A 21,415-nucleotide genomic window follows, 5' to 3' on the forward strand; every position below is an offset into this window, starting at 1 on the left:
TCTAAAATTAACATCAAGTTTTGACATTGGCAGTCAGGCAAGTTGGCAGAAGGCTGTATAAAAGCAGTGTAGAGTACCATCAGAGCACAAAAGACAACTCAGTCTTCAGAAGCTTATCCGATATTACCTGACCATCGAGGGTTGCTAGAAAGGACCTGCTTAATTTGCTTTTTTTTTTGAGATTTAAAGTTGATCTGCCTTCCATGAGTGTAAAATCCTCGACTGCTTTCAGATCTGAGCGTTGCTTCCACCAGAACACCACTTCCTCCTCCTCTTCCTCGGGTCCGAGCTTGGATCAGTGCATGGATAAAACAAGGGGTCTCTTTGGGGACGAGTTTGAGAAGTCCTCAATCCTCCATGGAAGCTTCTTAAGGCCACGAAATGAGCAACTGGCATTTTCAGGCAAGTGAAATCTGTCCAGAGTAACAAATACAAATTCTTATCAGCACCAAACATGTTGAGGAATTGATGTGCTGTCCTAATATTATTACTTAAGTTGATTTGCTAAGTGAAATTTGAAGCTGCATCATACATCTGAAAAAAATGCAGACATAAAAAAGATCTAATTTCACAGATATAGAAAATAATGATTAATAAATCTCAAAAGTGAAGTGATTGTGACCTGCAGTGTACTGAGGTCCTCGAGCGGATTATAATTGTGCACAAGCTTATGTTAAGAAAAGTAAATATACAATTGAGGCAGATAAATTGAAAGTATTTGCAAGATTCAAATTCATCTACTTCACACTTTGAAACTAGTGTCTTTCTACAGTAGCCACTTTGGAAATATGTGCTTGGCCGATTATATATAGCTATGCATATTTATGCATGTTATTTTTTAAAAATAAATTTAGAGTACCCAATTCTTTTTTTTCCAATTAAGGGACAATTTAGCGTGGCCAATTCACCAGCTTGCACATCTTTTTGGGTGAGGGGGTGCGATCCACGCAGGCATGAGGAGAATGTGTAAACGGCAGACGGACAGTGACCCGGGGCAGGAATCGAACCCAGGTCCTCAGCGCCAAGAGGCAGCAATGCTATTATGTATATTAATATTAATTCATTTTAGGAAAGAAACTAAAAGACCGAAACATGATTATACAGAATAAGAATACATTTTTTTAAAGCACTAATCATGGGTCAGGAAGATAAGATACAAGATTAGTTGAAGACTAATGCAAAAACCAGCAGGTCCCTTTTTGAGATTTGGAAAGGACAGAAAACAAAAGCATCTGGTCAAAAAATGGGATAATGAATAGTCCTTTTCAGCTAGTATTCAACCTGATTTAATTTGAGCAAGCTGATTGTGTGAGTGAATTTCAATCCTGATTTGCTGCATCAAAGTTGGGCTGACAATCCAAATGTTAATATGTTTACCATGTTTAAAACCATTGCCCCTGGGTTTATTTGCGGAGCTTAGGAAATCAGAAGCACAAAGGGACTTGGGAGTCCTAGTTCAAGATTCTCTTAAGGTTAACGTGTAGGTTCAGTCAGCAGTTAGGAAGGCAAATGCAATGTTAGCATTCATGTCGAGAGGGCTAGAATACAAGAGCAGGGGCAGCACATTGACACAGTGGTTAGCACTGCTGCCTCACAGCGCCGAGGTCCCAGGTTCGATCCTGGCTCTGGGTCACTGTCCGTGTGGCGTTTGCACATTCTCCTCGTGTTGGCGTGGGTTTCACCCCCACAACCCAAAGATGTGCAGGGTAGGTGGTTTGGCCATGCTAAAATTGGCCCTTAATAGGAAAAGAATGAATTGGGTGCACTAAATTTAAAAACAAAAATAGAATACAAAAGCAGGGATGTACTGTTGAGGCTGGGGCTCTGGTCTGACTCCATTTCTAATATTGTGAGCAATATTGGACCCCTTATCTAAGGAAGGATGTGTTGGCCTTGGAGAGGATCCAGAGGAGGCTCACAAGAATGATCCCAGGAATGAAAAGCTTGTCATATGAGGAATGGTTGAGGACTCTGGGTCTGTACTTGGAGTTTAGAAGGATGAGGGGGGGGGGGTCTTATTGAAACTTACAGGATAATGAGAGGCCTAGATAGAGTGGATGTAGCAAGGATGTTTCCATCAATCGGAAAAAATAGAACCCGAGGCCACAGCCTCAGACTGAAGGGACAATCTTTTAAAACTGAGATGAGGAGGAATTTCTTCTTCCAGAGGGTGGTGAATCTGTGGAACTCTTTGCCACAGAAGGCTGTGGAGGCCAAATCATTGAGTATCTTTAAGACAGAGATAGATAGGTTCTTGATTAATAAGGGGATCAGGGTTATGGGAGAAGGCAGGAGAATGGGAATGAGAAACATATCGGCATGAATGAATGGCAGAGCAGACTCGATGGGCCGAATGGCCTAATTCTGCTCCTATGTCTGATGGCCTTATGGTCTTACAACAGTAGAAGTTGTTCATGCACAGGCACCAATAGAGAACAAAATGAAAAGGAATTAGAATGAAATGAACATGACAGAACAAGAAAACAAAAAAGAACAAAGAGATGGATATGTTTTTAAGAATGGAGCATCCCTCAATATTCAGTGGGTAAACTCATTTGTTGGAGGTTTTGTGGCACAGTGGATAGCACCCCTACCTCTCGGCCAGAAGGTTCATAATGTGGCCAAACCCATTGATTATCAGCCTGTATATCCTTCCAATATGCCTGATGGCAGGTGATAAAGAGCCAAAGAGTTTCCTGGTCAGCCATCTTGCAGAAGGTGTCAGCAAACCACTGCAATGCTTTTCCAAGCACAATCATGGACCAATCCAGTGGAGGTCCATGGTCATCAATTCGCCCTTTAGTATGGGATCTGAAGCCAACCCCAATTTTGTTTCTATTCATTTCATGGGATCCTACTGGCTGGTCCAGCATTTTTATTGTCCATCCCTAATTGCCCTTGGGAAGAAGGTGGTGAGCCGCCTTCTTGAATTGCTACAGTCCATATGGTGCAGGTACACCAACAGTGCTTTTAGAGAGGGAGTTCCAGGATTTTGAACCAATGACAGCGAAGGAATGGCAATATACTCCCAAGGTACGATGGCGTGTGGCTTGGAGGGTAATTTCCAGGTGATGGTGATTCCCAAGTGTCTGCTGCCCTTGGCCTCCCAGGCGGTTGAGTTCACCGGTTTGGAAGGTGTTGGCGAAGAAGGGTGATGGTGGCCAGGGTGTTACAATTAGCCACAGATCCTTTTGTTCAGGGAGTGATGGGGCTAAAGTGAATTTGGCCTAGGACAGCACAGTGCCGCAGTGGTTAGCACTGCTGCCTCGTAACGCTGAGGACCCGGGTTTGATCCCGGCCCCAGGTCAATGTCCCTGTGGAGTTTGCACATTCTCCCCGTGTCTGCGTGGGTCTCACCCCTACAACCCAAAAAGATCTGCAGGGTAGATGAATTGGCCACGCAAAATTGCCCCTTAATTGAGAAAAAAAAAAAATTGGATGCTCGAAATTTATTTCAAAATCAAATGGAATTGGCCAGAATTTCTGCCCCTGATTCCTTCCCTGTGACCATGGTGGAAAAGTATGTGTGTGGTGCCCAGTGAGGAGTCAAGTGTAATCAACCTCACTATTCAACATCGCAATGATACACATTGCTTCGGTTTACCCAGGAAAGCTGGGAAATCTGGTGAGATGTTGGAGGTCTTTCTGCATCCATGGAACCATACTTAATTACTGTCAGAAAAAGGCATGGCGACAGGGCATGAGGATTTTAAAAAGATTGGGAGGAAAGATAAAAGGAAATATTGAGCAATTAGGAGACAAGAAAACAAAGAGGAACATGCAAAAAAAATTAAATTACAAAGAAAACAAGCAAACGGATTTTAAATAACCAGGCCTTATTATGAAATGAAATGAAATGAAAATCACATGTTGCCACAAGTAGGCTTCAAATGAAGTTACTGTGAAAAGCCCCTAGTCGCCACATTCCGGCGCCTGTTCGGGGAGGCTGGAATGGGAATTGAACCGTGCTGTTGGGCTACCTTGGTCTGCTTTCAAAGCCAGCTATTTAGCCCTGTGCTAAACCTACAAACTAAAGTTTGGAAGAAGAGTCATACGGACTTGAAGCATTAACTCTGTTTCTCTCTCCACAGATGCTGCCTGACCTGCTGAGTTTTCCCAGCAGGTTCTGTTTTTATTCCAGATTTCCGGCATTTTGCTTTTGTTCATTACAGACTGTTTGCTCTACTTTGTTTAATTTTGCTGTGTTTGCAGATGCAAATAGTTGGATTGGAGATTGTTTACCGGCATCTTTTAACTCCGCCCTAGTCTGCATCGGTGGTAGCGCAGTAAACTCCACTAAAGGATTCTGGTTTAGATTTGGATAACGCATCTTCCAAATGCACCTTCCTACTCATTTGCCAGCACGCATTGCTGCTTAATCGGAATTAAAAGCATCTGCACTCCAGAATCTTCCTGCAGATGGAATGTTAATAGGATGGAAAAGGTCACTCTGCTGATTTCAAATCAAAAATGTCTGGGCATGATAATGACTCACACTTCTTAACATACAGCTGTAAATTTCTTTCACATGTTTGATACCAAACTGCTAGCTTGGTTCATCATAGCACTAATATAGAATAGACTCCAGCATTAATTCGTAATAGGAAGCATCTACATACAGTGATTTGCCCCCTCGGACCACATTGGAGATCATCCAACTCATCCAACAATATACATTGTCCATGTCACCAAATGCAAACATATCTGATGGGATTGTACAATGTGCTTTACCCCAAATAGGCCGCCCTGGAAATATGGGGAATGTAAAGACCATGGGAGACAATTACCAATTCGCAGTAGATGTGAGTGACTTCTCACCTGAAGATATTATTGTTACCACCTCCAATAATCAGATTGAAGTTCATGCTGAGAAGGTAAGTGTTACGATCCCAGCTGACGTTACTACTGGGCAGTCAGGTCCCAGAATGGAACCCTGGCTCAATAGAGTGTAACTTTTATTTTCTATTTGGAGATGTGGATAAACAAAGTCACAGGATTGCCGATTAACTTTTTGCAAAAGAGCAAAGGAGGGCAGCATGGTGGCGCAGTGGGTTAGCACTGCTGCCTCACGGCGCCGAGGTCCCAGGTTCGATCCTGGCTCTCGGTCACTGTCCGTGTGGAGTTTGCACATTCTCCCCGTGTTTGCGTGGGTTTCGCCCCCACAACCCAAAGATGTGCAGGCTAGGTGGATTGGCCATGTTAAATTGCCCCTTCATTGTAAAAAATAAATTGGGTACTCCAAATTTATTTAAAAAAACAAAAGAGCAAAGCATTTATTAAACATGAAAAAATTGATTATAATACAATAATGCTCTTGCACCCCACCTATATCTATACAGATGTACATAGATTTTTAAGGATAACACAAGTTACAAAATATATCTTATTGCTATAATGTTTTCGGTGACTGCCCGGTCCATGTAAACCAATAGGATAACTGTGGTCAGACACCCCCCACTCTAAAACCAAGTGGCAGGTTCCACCCAATACAACTTCTGTGGATTTCTCATCAAATCCCACCGCCCCCCCCCCCCCCCCCCCCCCCAAACCTCCCCAGGTGCTTATCACACTGTGAGCCAACTGGTCTCAATGGAAATCTGATTTCCACATGAGTGCTTCCACTCATAGAAAAAGCACACCTCAGAATCTTCTCCCAAATAATGTTGCATTCACCAAGGATCCAATTCCAGGATTTCAATCACTTCTTTCAGAATTCCTGTACACTGGATTGCCGCATTCAAGCTTCCACACAATCTTTCGGGTACCCAGCCATGCCACTGCTTCACAGGCTTTACTAATGTGTCTCCAACTTTAGGATTACTTCATATGTCTAGCTTCTCACTGGCCAACTTCATGAGGTCTGCATCTTTCAGTTCTATCTTCAACTGGGAGCCTGTCTCTGCTCCTTTCTTGAACTCCAGTGAACAGTAGCTTGTTCAGATTCTAGTTCTTTGTCCTTTTGACTTCAGTCTTCGTGGGACTTCTCTTTAATTCCCTGGTTTCTAGAACAACCTGTTCTTTAGCTTCTGGAACTAACTTTCTGCATCTTGCTCTATTGCCCTGCCCCTCTGCTGCCAGTTTCTGAGAGAGTTGCTTTCTTCTCAGGTTCCTGGTTCCAACTGAACTACAAGTGCTTATGCATTTTAGTGTGGGCCCCTGGTTGCTAGGCAACAGCCTAGTCTTTCTATAAACTCTGTTTGTTTTCACGTTATAAATCTTTTAATTACAATGCAGGCACAGTTTTGACATGCAGGCAGCTTTGTTTAACATGTAGCTACCTAAGGTTTTAACCCTTTCTTGTCCGGAAATACAAAATTAAACTTACCTAAAGCTATACCTTGGGCGCGATTCTCCAAAATGGAGACAAAGTCCTGACGCTGGAGTGAAAACCGGGGGGCTAGGAGCGACGTCGTGTATTTTACGCACGCTGGGCCTTGGCGCCGCGTAAAAAGCAGCGCCGCGTCAATGACGCGGCCGGTGTCGTGTAAATGACGTCACCCGCGCATGCGCAGTTGCCATCCTCCCCGAGGCCGCCCCGCAAGAAGATGGCGGATGGATCTTGCGGGGCGGCGGAGGAAAGGGGGTCCTCCTTTAGAGAGGGGGGGGGTGGAGAATTACGCCCCTTATTTCTAATACCCACAAAATACAAATATAGATTACTTAAAACTACCTCTGAATCCTAACAGTAAGGCACCATTATCAAGCTCTTGATTCATAACTTTCACAACCTAGCATACAGTCCAACACATGGAAACCACCATGTCCTTATCTTCTGGTCACAAGGAGGCTTTCCCCTTCTATTCAAAGGAGATTGCTGCAATATTGTATGTGAAAAAAAAAGGGGTGCATTTTCACAGCATCTTTCCTAACACCAGGGTGTCTCAAAATGCTTTCCATCCAATAACAAACTTTTATGTGGAATGACTGTGGCAACGTGGGAAATGTGACAGCCAATTTGTGCACAGCAAGCTCCCACAAACAATAATGAGGTAATGACCAGACAATTTGTTTTGTTTGGTGATGTTGATTGAGGGATAAATACTTAGCCGGGATATTGAGGGCAACCAGGGATTACCGGGATCTCTGTTATGGCTCCTCCAAAAGACAGCATCTCCAACAGTGCAGCACACCCTCAGCGCTGCACTGGAGGGTCAGCTTTGAATTTTGTGCTCAGCTCTCTGGAGTGAGACTTGAACCCACAACTTCCTGACTCAAGAGGGTGCAATCTGTGCCCTCTCCCCATGGCAAAGGAGGGCATTTAACCAAGCGAAAGGGTGACAGCTGGGAACTCCACCAAATCCCCACCTCCACCCCTAGTGAAGTCCATGAGGAGAAGGCCCGTGGGTGGCCTTCATGTCACACAGCCAACTGAGGCTCTTAAGTGGGCAGTTATTGTACAATTAACAACCTCATCCCTCCACCGCTGTTTTGATCCACTAGCGGGCAGGGGCTCAGCATGCGGCACAGTAAGCAAACCCTGTTAGCTCCCAAGAATGGGGTGGCTTTCATTCAAAGGCCTTCAATACCTGATCGAGGTACCCAGTATTGGGAAAGTTGGGGGGGGGGGGGGGGGGGGAGATTGGGAGGCCCACTGAGAGCCATTCCTATTACCTTGTTGTTGACCCCCATACCTCCCTCTCCCGTGACCCCCACTATCACCATCATTAGCCTGTGGTCTAGATCCTGGGCCTCTGGTGGCATTATTCTGTCTGCAGACAGTGCTTCCCCAGTAGCACTGCTGTTCCAAAGAGCTGCCAGTCTCTGATTGGCTAGGACTCTTGGCAGACAGGCCTTCCACCCTGCAGATCCTGGTGCCTGGGAAAGGCCCACAGGTGGCCTGTCAAGTGCCTGATTGGACATCATTCCAGTGGCCTTCCCAGAAAGAAGCAACAGGGGTTGAGGGGCTCTCCCATCGCTGGTTAAGTCCGCCATTGCTGGCACAAGATTCCCCCCCACAGATGAGGGTGCTACCAACTGAGCCAAATATTGTCACATTTCCAGTTCCTCGTGGTACATGACATGGTGAAAATGTAAGAGAGTACAGAGGTGTATTACCTCCAAATCCCAGTATCACCACCCACATCCCCACCCTACCCTGCAATGAAATTTGATTCACTTTTGGGTTTTGAATTATCTTCCTTACATCTTGAACTCAATTTTGACAGTATGGGTATAATGAAAAACAGATGGGCTCGATTTCATCACTTCAGAAAATAACTCGGATTCTCGGCCCACTGGCTGTTTAAATAAGGTCTAAACTAAAAACATACTTAATCTGAACTCCTCATCCCAACAGTTACCAAACCCTACAAAGCCAGCCTCAATATTGTGAATTCATTCCAAGAATTACACATTCCTAATGATTTGCAGCCTTTTTCAGCTAAAATATTTTCCAGAAGTGCCAAATATTCATAGGGCAGAATTTGATGTTTCTCACGCCAGCAGGTTTGCAGACAGGGGCGACCGACTAGACTCCCACTCACCCTAACCTCTCTCAATTATACAGTGGGGTGGGTGAGGCTTAGGCCACCTTCCTTTACCTCAATTGATGCCCTTAGGTGGCCAATTAATGACTACTAAAGGCCCATTTCCTGCCCAGCCTCAACTTTCAGGTTGGTGGGCAGCACAGTAGTGCAGTGGGTAGCACTGCTGCCTCACGGCGCGAAGGTCCCAGGTGTCGATCCCGGCTCTGGGTCGCTGTCCGTGTGGAGTTTGCATATTCTCCCCGTGTCTGCGTGGGTTTCACCCCCACAGCCAAAAGATGTGCAGGGTAGGTCAATTGGCCACGCTATATTGCCCCTTGATTGGAAAAAACGAATTGGGCTCTCTAAATTTATTTTTTTAAATGATCAGGTTGGTGGGAGGAGTTCAGTGAGAAGGGGAAAGCTCAGGCCTTGGGCGGGAAGTGGGGGGTCTGCTCTTTCCACAGGTGCTCCTACCCCTTCACCCTCCAGGTGCTCCCTCCTCACTTGGCCTCTCCACCAACACTCCCACAGCTCCCACCCCCTCTGCCCACCTCCCCTGGGCCTCACTGCTGTTCCCCACCTGAGACCTGCCCACTTACCTAGTTTATGATCTCGGACCAGACCCCAACGCTGGCTAGGATACTGGACAGAAATTTTGTCAGTCTGTGAGGAAAGTATACCTCGCTCCAGGAGCGATTTCACACAAAAATAGGATTGTGGTGTATTCAAACAAACTTAGGGCGGCACGGTAGCGCAGTGGTTAGCACTGCTACCTCACGATGCTGAGGACCCAGGTTCGGTCCCGGCCCGGGGTCACGGTCTATGTGGAGTTTGTACATTCTCCCTGTGTCTGCATGCGTTTCACCCCCACAACCCAAAGGTGTGCATGTTAGGTGGATTGGCCGCGCTAAATTGTCCCTTAATTGGAAAAAAATAATTGGGTACTCTAAATGTATTTTTAAAACCGTTATCACTAACACAGTATTAAATTATCTTCACATCACACAAGAAAATAGCTTACAATTACCCTTAAACAGTGATAATCAAAACAGTGACACAATAACCCTTAACTGCTATCTTACTTCTAATCAAACAACAAAACCACCTCAATCCACTTTTAAATACAGTTAGCAGACCCAAGCATGCTTGCTTAAGAGATGCTCTTGGAAACTGCTTTAAGAGGTAGACCTGAGTCCTGTCAGAGCAATGCAGGATCTCTAGCTGAAGTCTTCAGAAACTGTCTTCATGGTTTGACTTTCAGAAACCAACCGAACAATTTCTGCTTCTCTGCTAAAATGTCTCATACTCTAGCTCCTCCATTAGTTACAGCACCTTACTAACTGAACACAAAGGTCTCTAATTAAGTGCTCCCCAGGGAACCCCCTTAATCCAAACAAAAGTCCAAGCTTTTACGGTGCTTTAATTGCACCTCTGGCTCCCCAAACCGTTCAAACCAGGAATCTTTTAAAACATGACTGCAGCAGTCACACACACACTAACCCAGGTTTTTAACTCTTACTGCGCCAAATACATATAATGCAATATATCTGAAAGTCCTACATTCATCACACCTATTTTTGGACTCTTGGGACTTAAGGCTGTGGGGACTGTCTGCAGACCCTGCCCTGTCCACTGGAGCTCCTGGCACTAGAGAACTGCCGGCCATGTCGAGGGGTGAATTCCTCCCATGTAAAGGGTGGCTCCTGCAATCTATCGTTTGGAAACGCAATCAGCAACCAAGCTGCTTAATTCAAACCCGTTCTTACAATCTCCGACTGTCCTTTGTGAACATTCACACCCAAAACATTTGACGTGGGTACATGTGGAAGGCCTCGGGCTACTGAACAGGATGTTAGACACAATTACAGGTGAGGCCTTGTGTTCCTGTAGGCTGTGTCTCCTTCTCCCTCTCTCCAAATCCTGGAATGCCACCATTGATTTTCGCAAATCCTTTATACGTGATGTATCTTCTTATATTGTCATAGAGGTCTACAGCGCAGAAAGGGTCCTTCGGCCCATTGCCGGCCAGAAACTATCCCATTTTTCAGCACTTGCTTTGTATGCCTTGGAAAGTGCACATCTAAATACTTCTTAAATGTTGTGAGGGCTTCTGCCTACACCACCCTTTCAGGCAGCATGTTCTAGACTCCCACCACCTTCCGGGTGAAAAGGTTTTTCCTCACATCCCCTCTAAACCTCCTGCCGCATACCTTAAACCATCGTCCCACCTCCTACCTCTCTATTTTGTGCCAGTCCTCCGGTTTTGCACTCAATACAATTCAGTAATTGTCACATCAACTTTCATTTCTACACTGCTTTGCAGTAGAGGTCGCCTTGAGCCTTTCATATTAAAGGCTATTAAGCTCATCTCCCCACAAAGCACATCTCCCCAGTACCTCAACTCACCAATTGTAGCGCCCAATCTCAAATGACAATCTCAAAATGATTTTGCATCTATTAAGCCATTTATCAGGTTGTTTACCAAGATGGCGCCGGAGCGAGGCGACTCTCTGCGAGCTCTCACAAACAGATCTACTTTTTACTACATTGTATATGTTGTGTTGCCCTATTATGTATTTTCTTTTATTCCCTTTTCTTCTCATGTACTTAATGATCTGTTGAGCTGCTCGCAGAAAAATACTTTTTACTGTACCTCGGTACACGTGACAATAAACAAATCCAATCCAATCCAATGCAATCCAATCCAAAGACTCAGCATTTAGTGAAGAATTTCTTCCTAAGATCTATTTTCAGCTTATTTTCTATTTATTAAAATTTATTTTGCTTTTTCCTTGTCCTGCCTACCTGCCTTTTGGTTTACCTCACCTACACAATTTAATGTTCTATTCACCTGAATGAGGTTTCTCCTGAATCACCATCTTTATGGGATGCAAAGCTTACGTTTTAGCATTTTAAGAAACTGGTGATAATTGTTCAATCATTTTTTTTCTTCTTTTAATATAAATTTAGAGTATCCAATTCTTTTTCTTCCAATTAAGGGGCAATTTAGCGTGCCCAATCCACCTACCTTGCACATCTTTGGGTTGTGGGGGCGAAACCCGGGGAGAAGGAGCAAACTCCACACGGACAGTGATCCAGAGCCGGGATCGAACCCAGGTCCTCAGAGCTGTGATTGTTCATCCTTTATTACACTCTTGAATGTTAATTCATTGCCCCACTGTGAAAATCGTTGGGAAACGCCTGGCCGCATAATTGATAAATGCAGCATCGCGTCATTCGGGGTGATTTCCCTCTGGGCTCCATGGCAGGAAACTCTCTCGCTTGCTGCCCCAGCCATGGGACCCAGGCCCAGAGCAGAAAATCCTGGCCATTGTGTCTTTTAATAACTAAATGTTGTTTAGCGAAGAGATCCTACTGTTTCGTCATGCGTTTGGGGTCTAGATGAAGCTTGTCTATTCGACCAAAGTAAGTTGCTCAAGACTGTAGTTTGTTAAAACCATTACGCTTTATTTACTGCCACTATGCACACATCAGGAACTCTTGTATGAGGTTGAAACTTTTCCTTTCTCCAGATTGCTGTTACTCAATCATGTGATTTTAAGTCATCATTGCATCAACTTCATGTGCTTCTGATGTTAACCTTTTACTCTACACCTACTACCCCTTATTGGTCTGGCCTACATATTCTCGTTCCAATATATTTGCCTCTTAATACCATCTATAGTGGGTCAGCAAACCACTGATTTTCAGAAAACAAAAATTGCGAGAAGAAGGCTCAGCACATTTTATAAATGTGTTCTTGGTATACGAATAACATTGGAAAGGCAGCCCTTGTCTCTGAGGACATTAAAAATCAACCACAAAGCACGGAGCTGAAGTCACATCGAATTTGGAACAGTTCTATCGCACCCTGAAGTATGATAGCCAAACAGCTGGCTACTTCCACCATCCCGCAGCTTTCACAGCAGTTTTCTGGTACTATCCCACGCATTACCAAATTGATTGAATCCAGGGGCTGGGTTTTACGACCACAAATCGCATAATCTGCATCATCATGCCAGACTCCAAGATCATGGCAGTCACGCGGCTGCTAATATTGGAAGCTCACCTGGCCTTTTTGAGTCACAGAGTTTCACAGCATGAAAAGAGGCCCTTTGGCCATCGTGTCTGCACCGACCATCAAGCATCAATTCTAATCCCATTTCCCAGCACCTGGTCCGTAGCCTTGTATGCCTTGGCTTTTGAAGTGCTCACCTAAATACATCTTGAACGTTGTGAGGGCTCCCGCCTCTACCACCCTTTCAGGCAGTGAGTTCCAGATTCTCAACACCCTCTCGGTGAAAATGTTTTTCCTTACACCTCCTCTAAATCTCCTGCCCCTTAACTTAAATCTACGCCTTCTGGTTATTGACCCCTCTGCTAAGGGGAATCGCAGCTTCCTATCTATATCCCTCATACTTTTATACACCTCAGTCAGGTCCCCCCCCCTGAGTCTTCTCTGCTCCAGGGAAAACAACCCCAGCCTATCCTGTCTCCCTTGATAGCTGGAAAACTCCAGTTTGGGTGTTTTGGGACTCTATCCATTCACTAGGCTACCATAACAAATGAGGTTGAGATTGAGAGGACAGGGAGGCTTTAAACTGTTGACAGTGAATGACTTCCAGTTCACGGCATAACCCCTCTCCCGCTCAATGTCTGGCCTAGATGCCCAATTGGGCCTGAACCTCCCTCTCCCAATGCCAATTGTCCGCTGTACCGCTCGGCAGCCTTGAATTGGTCATTTGCCGCTTGATTCACCAAAGTAAGCCAGCAAGGGCAGGAGCGAGGGATCGGCACACTTCCCATTCCGCCTCCAACACTCCATTGGGAACCATAAAGTTTAACCCAATTTCCCGTAATGGGAACACTAGGTTACAAACTATGGGTTGCTGGGTCTAACCTATAACCACTCGGCTATAGTGCCAACTGTGTAAGGTTATTAGAAACAATCAGTAAGTACAGTCTTTCCAGTGTTGGTGATATCTCAAGAACAAATTGAACAAGAAAAATACTTGAAGTGTGACAAGTTCTCTTGCGCACAACTGATACAAACCTTGGGAAATTGAACAGGCACAGCCCATGGGGTGAGACTTTGCACCCCCTGCCCCCCCCACCGGCCCCACACGTTTTCCAGCAGTGGAGGCAGTTCCCCATTGGCCACTAGTGTTATCTTCCAGTCCCACCCATGTCTACAGCGTTTTACGTGGCTCTCCCGTCCTGCCACCGGGGAGCCTGCCGCCGAGGGAGAGTCGCCTTCGCGGGCCTGGAAGATCCTGCTGGTGAAAAGCGCCAGAAATCCCACCCATGGCTTTTTGTCTGATAACATTAATAGGCAGAACATCAGGGGCTGCCACATATAATTTCACAAAATGTGCTGCTGGTGAATAAAAACTGTGTCCAAATGTGAGTAAAGAGAAAATTAATCCTTTAGCACGTGCAGTTCTTGGTCTTCCCTGAGCCTCTCCGACAAGTCACTGAATTATAAAGGTAGGGTGGTCACTTGACTATATTCATTACATCTGTCCTTCAAAATATTCCTAGTTTAACACAGAAACAATTAAAGCCTTCAGTGTGGTCCCATTATATAGTATGGGAAATGTCCTTAATAACAATTGACAGCTCTTGTACTCCCAACAAGGGAAATACTCCTAATTACCATCACTGTCAATACACATGTGAGATCATTCCCTTGAGGCAGTTAGCACAATTTCACATTCAGCCCCTTCGACTGTGGGAGTAGTTTTCAGATGCTCAAATACCTATAACCAGTACAAATATGAAGCAATTATCTTTCATTTCCAGCTTGCTGCAGATGGAACTGTAATGAACACATTCACACACAAATGTCAGCTCCCAGATGACGTGGACCCCACCTCCGTGACCTCCGCTCTGGGTGATGATGGGACCCTGACAGTTAAAGCAAAGAGGCACCCGGCCAAGCACACCGAACATGTGCAACAGACTTTCAGAACTGAGATTAAGATCTGAGCGGGCAAGGGATGAGAGCTACTTTATGGTAATGCAGGGTGGTGTTTGATAATGCCCAGCCTCACAGTATGCAGCATGTGCTGGTGCTTCACACCTCATCCTACCAACGTACCATTTGTAAAATATCATCTCAACTCTTGCAGGCATGGAAACATTGAGCGAAAGCCTGTGCAATAAGATATTTGACACTTTCTATCACATTATTTAGTAATTCCATTTATTTTATATATCTATTACTAATCCCCGACTCACAATACCGTGGCAGACGTGTTTGAATGTTTTTCTGTACCAAAATAACTGCTAGATTAATCAAATAGAGGAGATAATGCTGATAATTCAAACCCCTGAGTGCGTGAATGGTCTTGTAGCGTAAGGTAAAATAGATCAGCAACGTTGGTAGAATACCTAATCAGTTCAGCCGCCCCTAGTTTAACTTTCCTGCATATGTGTTTTGTACATAGATTTGCACCATTTCACCTGTTTTGTTACTTGACAAGAGATTCATTTCTGTGACTCAAATGATTGTAAAAGAGATGTTGCTAATAGTATTACAAAGGGAATGCACAAGAATATACGACCCATCAGGAATAGGAAAGAGACCATCACCTCCAACAGAACTGTCCCTTTTTTCATAGATGGAAATACAAAACATGGCTAAAATGTCTGAACCTCCACTTGAGCTATGATGCTGCATTTTCCCACACACAAGTTAGGAGCAGAAGTAGGCCACTCGGCCCCTCGAGCCTGCTCTGCCATCCAATAAGATCATGGCTAATCTGATTGTAACCGCAACTCCACATTCTCACCACACGCTACCCTGTCACCTCTTGCTCAGCATGGTTGCAGGTCTACCTCTGGTGTATCGGCAGGGTACTCCTGTGATGTAGTAAATGCCGAGAAATCTTCAATAAAATAATGTAATCATCAAACCAAAATGTAAAGCTGGCAGGGATACTAGGTCTGTGGTGGCGGGGGGGGGGGGGGGGGGGGGGGGGGGGGTGAGGACTGTAAGCCGGGGTGAGATAGAATGCTCCAAACTGAGCTGTTGACAGCCGAGTCTGAGCCATCACTTTACATTAACGTCAATGTGCCCAGATACACCTCGAAGTTGTCAGCTCGTATTGATGACTCTTTACTGCAAAAGATGGTTCTTTAAGGTAAAAGCAGCTTTTGTTCATCTCTGACAATGGCAATTGATTCCTAACTATATGTCCACAATCATTTGATAAAATAAGAAACTTTATAGCTGAGAGGAAAAAGGACATTGGTTCATGAATGCTCATCCTATTAAGGTGTTGGCCTTGCCTCTTAGTCAGTCAGCCGTGGACTCAAGGCCCACCCCACAGACGTGCTGGGAATACAAACGAGGCTCTTCCAGGCCCTTTTTGTGGACTTATAACATCCCGAGGTCACTACTTGAAGGCAAGCCAGTTATCCTGCTGTTGGGCCAACGTTGATTCCTCCGTCACTTCAAAACAGGCGGGGCATGTAAAATATGTCACAGAGTGGCTAGTTCCCTGTCTTCCCATCCACCCCGAACAAGTCCCAATAATACCAGGAGGGGGCATGGGTGGGTAAGGCGCCCACTAGCCCGCCCACCCTTAGGCCTATTGAGGGCTTTAAGTGACCAACCACTGCCAAATTAAGGCCATTAATCCACCTCCACTGCCATAGTCCAGCAGAAGATAGCCGAGTGTGAGAAGCCCATTTTAAAAAACAAATTTGATGAAAAGGTGGGAAGGAATTGGAGGTATATCATTCAACAGTGCCAGTGTGCACTGAGGACACCTCTCCCTAAGATGTTAGCCCCCATTTGGGTCTCCTGGCCTCCAACCCCCCCCCCCCCCATCAGCACCCCTCCCTCAGGTGCCCGATCCCTCCCTTCCCTGAAAGCCAGGGACCTACCTGGGTCTGGTGTCCATCTTCGATCCTCACAGATTTCCTTGCAGTCCCAGCAGTCTTCATTACAGAGTCCTGGTGCTGCAGGGACTAGAACAAGCCGGCCAATTGGGTTGGCCAGGCGGAAGGCCAACCCTCAGCTAGTTTAGGCCACTTAGAGCCCCCCCCCTCCCCCGCCATCGCCTGTAAAATCCTGCCCCTCGTTTGTGGAGCTTCATTGTGTGAAAATTTGTTCCTCTATTTCCCGGCACCAAAACAGTAACAACACTTCAACACTTCAAAAAATAACTACTTCAAAGACTGCCAAGTGCTTGGGGAAGTCCTAAGGTCATGAAAGCTGCCATGAAAAAAGTATAAGTTTGCTCTTCCTCTCTCATTATAACAGCCAGATGCATTGTAAATACTCCAATGCTTTTCCCTATTCCCTGGCAGATTCTTATAAGTATTTTATTAAATGTTTAAGCACCAAAGTTCTTCCTAAATTTATTACTCATTCATTTAGGTTTTGTTCTCTGGTCTTAATTTCTTGGTTTCCTACAAATTCAGATTCAACATATATCTTGATGTGGATCCCCTTAACCACCTCCATTTGCTCTTGCAAAACCTTTTAGCTTAATTCATAGATCACACCCTTTATACCTGTCACGTTTTATTACTTGACATAAATTCCTCGGTGCCTTGAGGTCTTCAGCATCTCTCTTTAAATATTAACACATGTTGTATTGAGAACAGCGGCAGACCATTCCACATAGCAACACTTACTCTTCAACATGGCAGCAGGCAGTTTTTCCGATTCAAGCTGATTACTTATAAATGAGTTTTGTTTATCGATATTGAGAAAGTATGGCGTGGTCAGGAGCTCTCCTGAAAGCACACAGTGATGTTACAGGGCCTGGGGCTGTCCATGGCTTTACACTTGAAACATTCATAGTCAAGGCTTTGGAGGATTCACAGTTATTCCTCCCACACATACAGTTTGATCAAGTAAGATGACATAATTACACTGCAGCACCTCACGGTGTTACGCTATTCAGCACACTCATTAGTGCAAAAGGTGCTGTGCTTTGCGCAACACCTCTGGTCTCTCTTGGGAGATGAACGAGGTGTTGCAAAGGCAAGAATCGCCAATCCAGGGTGACACTTTCCTACGGCTGATTGTTGTATTGCACTCTTACCAAGGTCAGTCGTTGACGCAGATCGGCACTTTGGTTCGAATCTACCTGGGAGCAGAGAAATAGGAGCAGGAGTTGGCCATGTGGCCCTTTGGGCCTGCTCTACTATTCGACAGGAATGTGGCTAATCTCCTACATCAGCCACATCCTCCTGCACTATCCCATAACCCTTGATTCTCTTAGTCACCAAAAATCTACCAATCTATGGTGGGGAAGAATTCTAAAGCTTCACAACCCTTTAATGAAGAAATTTCTCCTCATCTGAGTCCTAAATTGCTGACCCTTTATTTTGAGGATGTGATGCCTAGTTATAGACTTCCCAGCCAGGGGAAACATCCTCCCAGCATATATAATATATAATGTATATTTATATATATATATATATATAATATACACAACCATACATGTATTTGACAGATAGAACAGTGTTGATGAATTATGGATCTGACAGGGTTTTTGAGATTTACATCGAATCGATGGGTGGGATCTTCCCTTTGGTGGGATATTCCAGTTCTGCCGAAGGCATTCCTCCCCTCCTCCGCAAAAGAGGGTTTCCCAGCAGTGGGATGGACAAGCCACGCAAAATGGTGTAAAAATTGGCTAGACCAGAAGATTCTGCCAGTGGCCAAATGTCATGGGGAGGGGGGGAAATCCCATCCTATATGTCCATTCGAACCCACACACAGTTAAGAACATGCTACTTTGGAAAGAAGTTCTGGAAAATTCTTGTTCGTTCATTTTTAATCCATTCTAATGTATTTCTCGCTTCGAGTCAGTACTAGCATTGATGTTACTTTCACATATATAAATGTATTTCTTCTTTACTATTATATGTAACAGAATTCCACTGTATTTCTGTTTTAATAAATAAATATACTCCATTCTGAATTCATGAAGATTGAGTTTTGTTTTAGAAGTTATATACTGCAAGGCAACATGTCTTCATGAAACTGAGTGCCACATACATCTACGTTGCTTCAGAATAATATTATTTTTGCCCAAAGCAGGACTATACCCTGGTGGGTATTGTGCTTTGTCATTGAACTCCAAGCATTCCAATATCGCTACTTCGATGCTGTGCCCAACATCTAGGAGCAATCACAAAGAGGTAAAACAGTCAGCAGGGCTGCAGTCAAAAGTAGAGCACAATGAAGAAAATTCAACAAAACCAGAGGACTGCTTAGTCCTTACCACCTTCTGCCAGCATCATGGGATGAGACTGGCACTGCACCGTACCATCTCATGACCTCATCTTTCTTTCCCACCCAGCTTTTCTAGTTTTCTATTTCTTTGCCATCAAACTCCCATTCCTCTACACATTCTTGCCCTAGGATCATGGAGTCACAACCCCACAGAAGGAGGCCATTCGGCCCATTGAGTCTGCACCAGCGCTCTGTCAATCCCATTCTCCCCCCCGCTCCATCTCCAACGCCCGACAAGATTATTCTCTTCAAGATTATTCTCGTCAAGTGCCCCACGCGATTTCCTTTCAAAATCCTAGAGTCGGCACAGTTTCGACCATGCCTGTGGGCAGCGAGTTCGAGGCCATGACCACCCACTGCATAAAAGCTTCCCTTCTCGCATTCTGCCAGCATCTCTGCCCAAAAGCTTAAGCCTGTGTCACCTGGTCCTTGTGCCATCAGCTCAAGGGAACAACTTTCAAATTCCCCATCCCTGGAAGCTGCATCTTCCCTTTGGCTCATACCGGTTTCATACATTCCTCCACAAGATGTGAATTGTTGGCTCTTTGATACCTTCCCCCTTATTGCTTCATGGGAATTGCTATAATTCCTATTATTGTTTTTGTTATTCTCTGGTGAGCAGAGCTGGAGCTTAGATAAGAGGCCTCTGATTCGAACAATGCTCCTAGTTCTTGGCAAGACTTGCAGTTCTTATCTATTTAAAGCCGTGTTTCTATTTAAGGCTGCTTGCCCGTTACTATCTGACACTTTTTTGGGCAGTGGAGATGTCGGCTAGACCATGTATAGCACTCTCCCCGGGAAATTAGAAAAAACCATTCCTCACCCATGAGTCAGCCCCAGCTAACACACAGATAACACCACACCCTGTCTGAGTCTATTACTAATCGCACAGGAACATTATGTGCCTGAACGCTGAAGCCAGAATTACAAATCCTCGTGACAGGCCACTGGAAAGTTGCTGAAGGAGAAAGTTAATATATGGCTGGACATGGCTTTCCAATTGCACTTTGACCCTCACTGGCCCTTCCAACAACAGTCACACAAGCATATAAATCAGTCCTCATTCATTCCACTTAAATAAAAACCTAGCAAGCAGATCAAATTAATGACTGGTTGAATAACGCCCTCATGGCTCCACAGGTAAAGGCACTGAACACGTGATGAGACAGCACAGACCTAATGCTCCCAGCTTGATTTACTTGTTAGTTGCTATCAGCCAGGCCAGCAGCTATTGTGCTCCAAGTAAGCACTGCCACAGGAAGAAACCCGTAACTCATATTCACAGTAACTGTGATACCCTTCAAGTTAAAATGGTAACATTACTGAACTACAAATCCAGAGGTCTAGACTAACGCTCCAGAGCCATGAGTTCAAATCCCACCACAGCAAGCTGGGGGACTCTAAATGCAGTTAATCAATAAAAGCAGCTGAAATCTGTAGTGTTTTGGTCCTCTTATCCAAGGAAAGACATACTGGCATTGGAGGGAATCCAGAGAAGGTTCACTAGGTTGATCCCAGGTATGGAGGGATTTTCTTATGAGGAGAGGTTGAGTAGGTTGGGCCTGTATTCGTTGGAGTTTAAAAGAATGAGAGACGACCTTGTTGAGACATTAGGGGCAGGATTTACCAAGATGTTGCATGGGCTGGAGAGATTTAGTTATGAAGAGAAATTGGATAGACTGTTTTTTTCCCTTGGAGCAGAGGAGACTGAAGGAGGGCATGATTAAAATGTGTAGCAGGGCAGCACGGTGGCGCAGTGGGTTAGCCCTGCTGCCTCATGGCGCCGAGGTCCCAGGTTCGATCCCGGCTCTGGGTCACTGTCCGTGTGGAGTTTGCACATTCTCCCCGTGTTTGCATGGGTTTCGCTCCCACAACCCAAAGATGTGTAGGATAAGTGGATTGTACACGCTAAATTGCCCCTTAATTGGGAAAAAATAAATTGGGTACACTAAATTTTTGTTTTTAAAAAAGATGTATAACATTATGAGGGGCATAGATAGAGTAGACAGGAAGAAACGTTTCCTCTTGGTGGAGGGATCAATGACCATTCTCTGGAAATAGGATGCTCATCCAGGCCACACCACATCGAGGATACAACATCAACACAATAAAGCTATAAGTTATGTAACCACCTCATTAGTGATCCCGAGCTGCCTCAGCCATCGCTCCTAGCTCAGGCAGAAGGATGCGAAATGCTCTGGGAAAACCTATTCCAGGGCCCTTCCTTGGTGGAGAGCCTCCTCATCCTCCTCCCTCTTCCCAGAGCCTCCCCTCTCTGCAGAGTTCTGTTGAAGACCCAGGGGCATTGCATACCTTTGGCAGACCTGGGTGACCAATTTCTCTGGTCTTCCTGAATGGATGCACAAGTTCACTCACGTAACCTTTAAAACCCAAACCATAATATCTCCGCAACAGGAGTAAGTCCAAAACAGATCATCCGCAAGTTGGATTCCTGTCCTTTTAACTAGCTCAGCAGTGAGTTAAATGCATGTTTAACTGGGAATGATTAGCACAGGTGTACAGCAGGCCCACATAGGCCAAGTTTGAAAGGGGGGCAACGATTCAGTCAGAATGGCTGATTGACATCACTATCAGACTTCATCTCACGACGTTGGCGCACACACGGGCAAACCCACAGTAGCACCCTGTCCAACATGGAGCACCACATGGGACTCACCAGAAGTGGCCC

At 45.1% G+C, this 21,415-nt stretch overlaps 1 protein-coding gene across 1 annotated transcript; it reads left to right on the forward strand.

The window, feature by feature from the left end:
* Positions 1–25: 25 nt before the first annotated feature.
* hspb7 (heat shock protein family, member 7 (cardiovascular)) lies at positions 26–18,412 on the forward strand. Its single transcript, XM_072478294.1, has 3 exons — positions 26–402; positions 4,741–4,874; positions 14,268–18,412. The coding sequence occupies exons 1-3, from the start codon at positions 204–206 to the stop codon at positions 14,451–14,453; spliced, it is 519 nt and encodes a 172-aa protein (XP_072334395.1). The 5' UTR covers positions 26–203; the 3' UTR covers positions 14,454–18,412.
* Positions 18,413–21,415: the final 3,003 nt, after the last annotated feature.

The sequence above is a fragment of the Scyliorhinus torazame genome, chromosome 16 (assembly GCF_047496885.1).
Source record: "Scyliorhinus torazame isolate Kashiwa2021f chromosome 16, sScyTor2.1, whole genome shotgun sequence".
NCBI classification, from domain to species: Eukaryota; Metazoa; Chordata; class Chondrichthyes; order Carcharhiniformes; family Scyliorhinidae; genus Scyliorhinus; species Scyliorhinus torazame.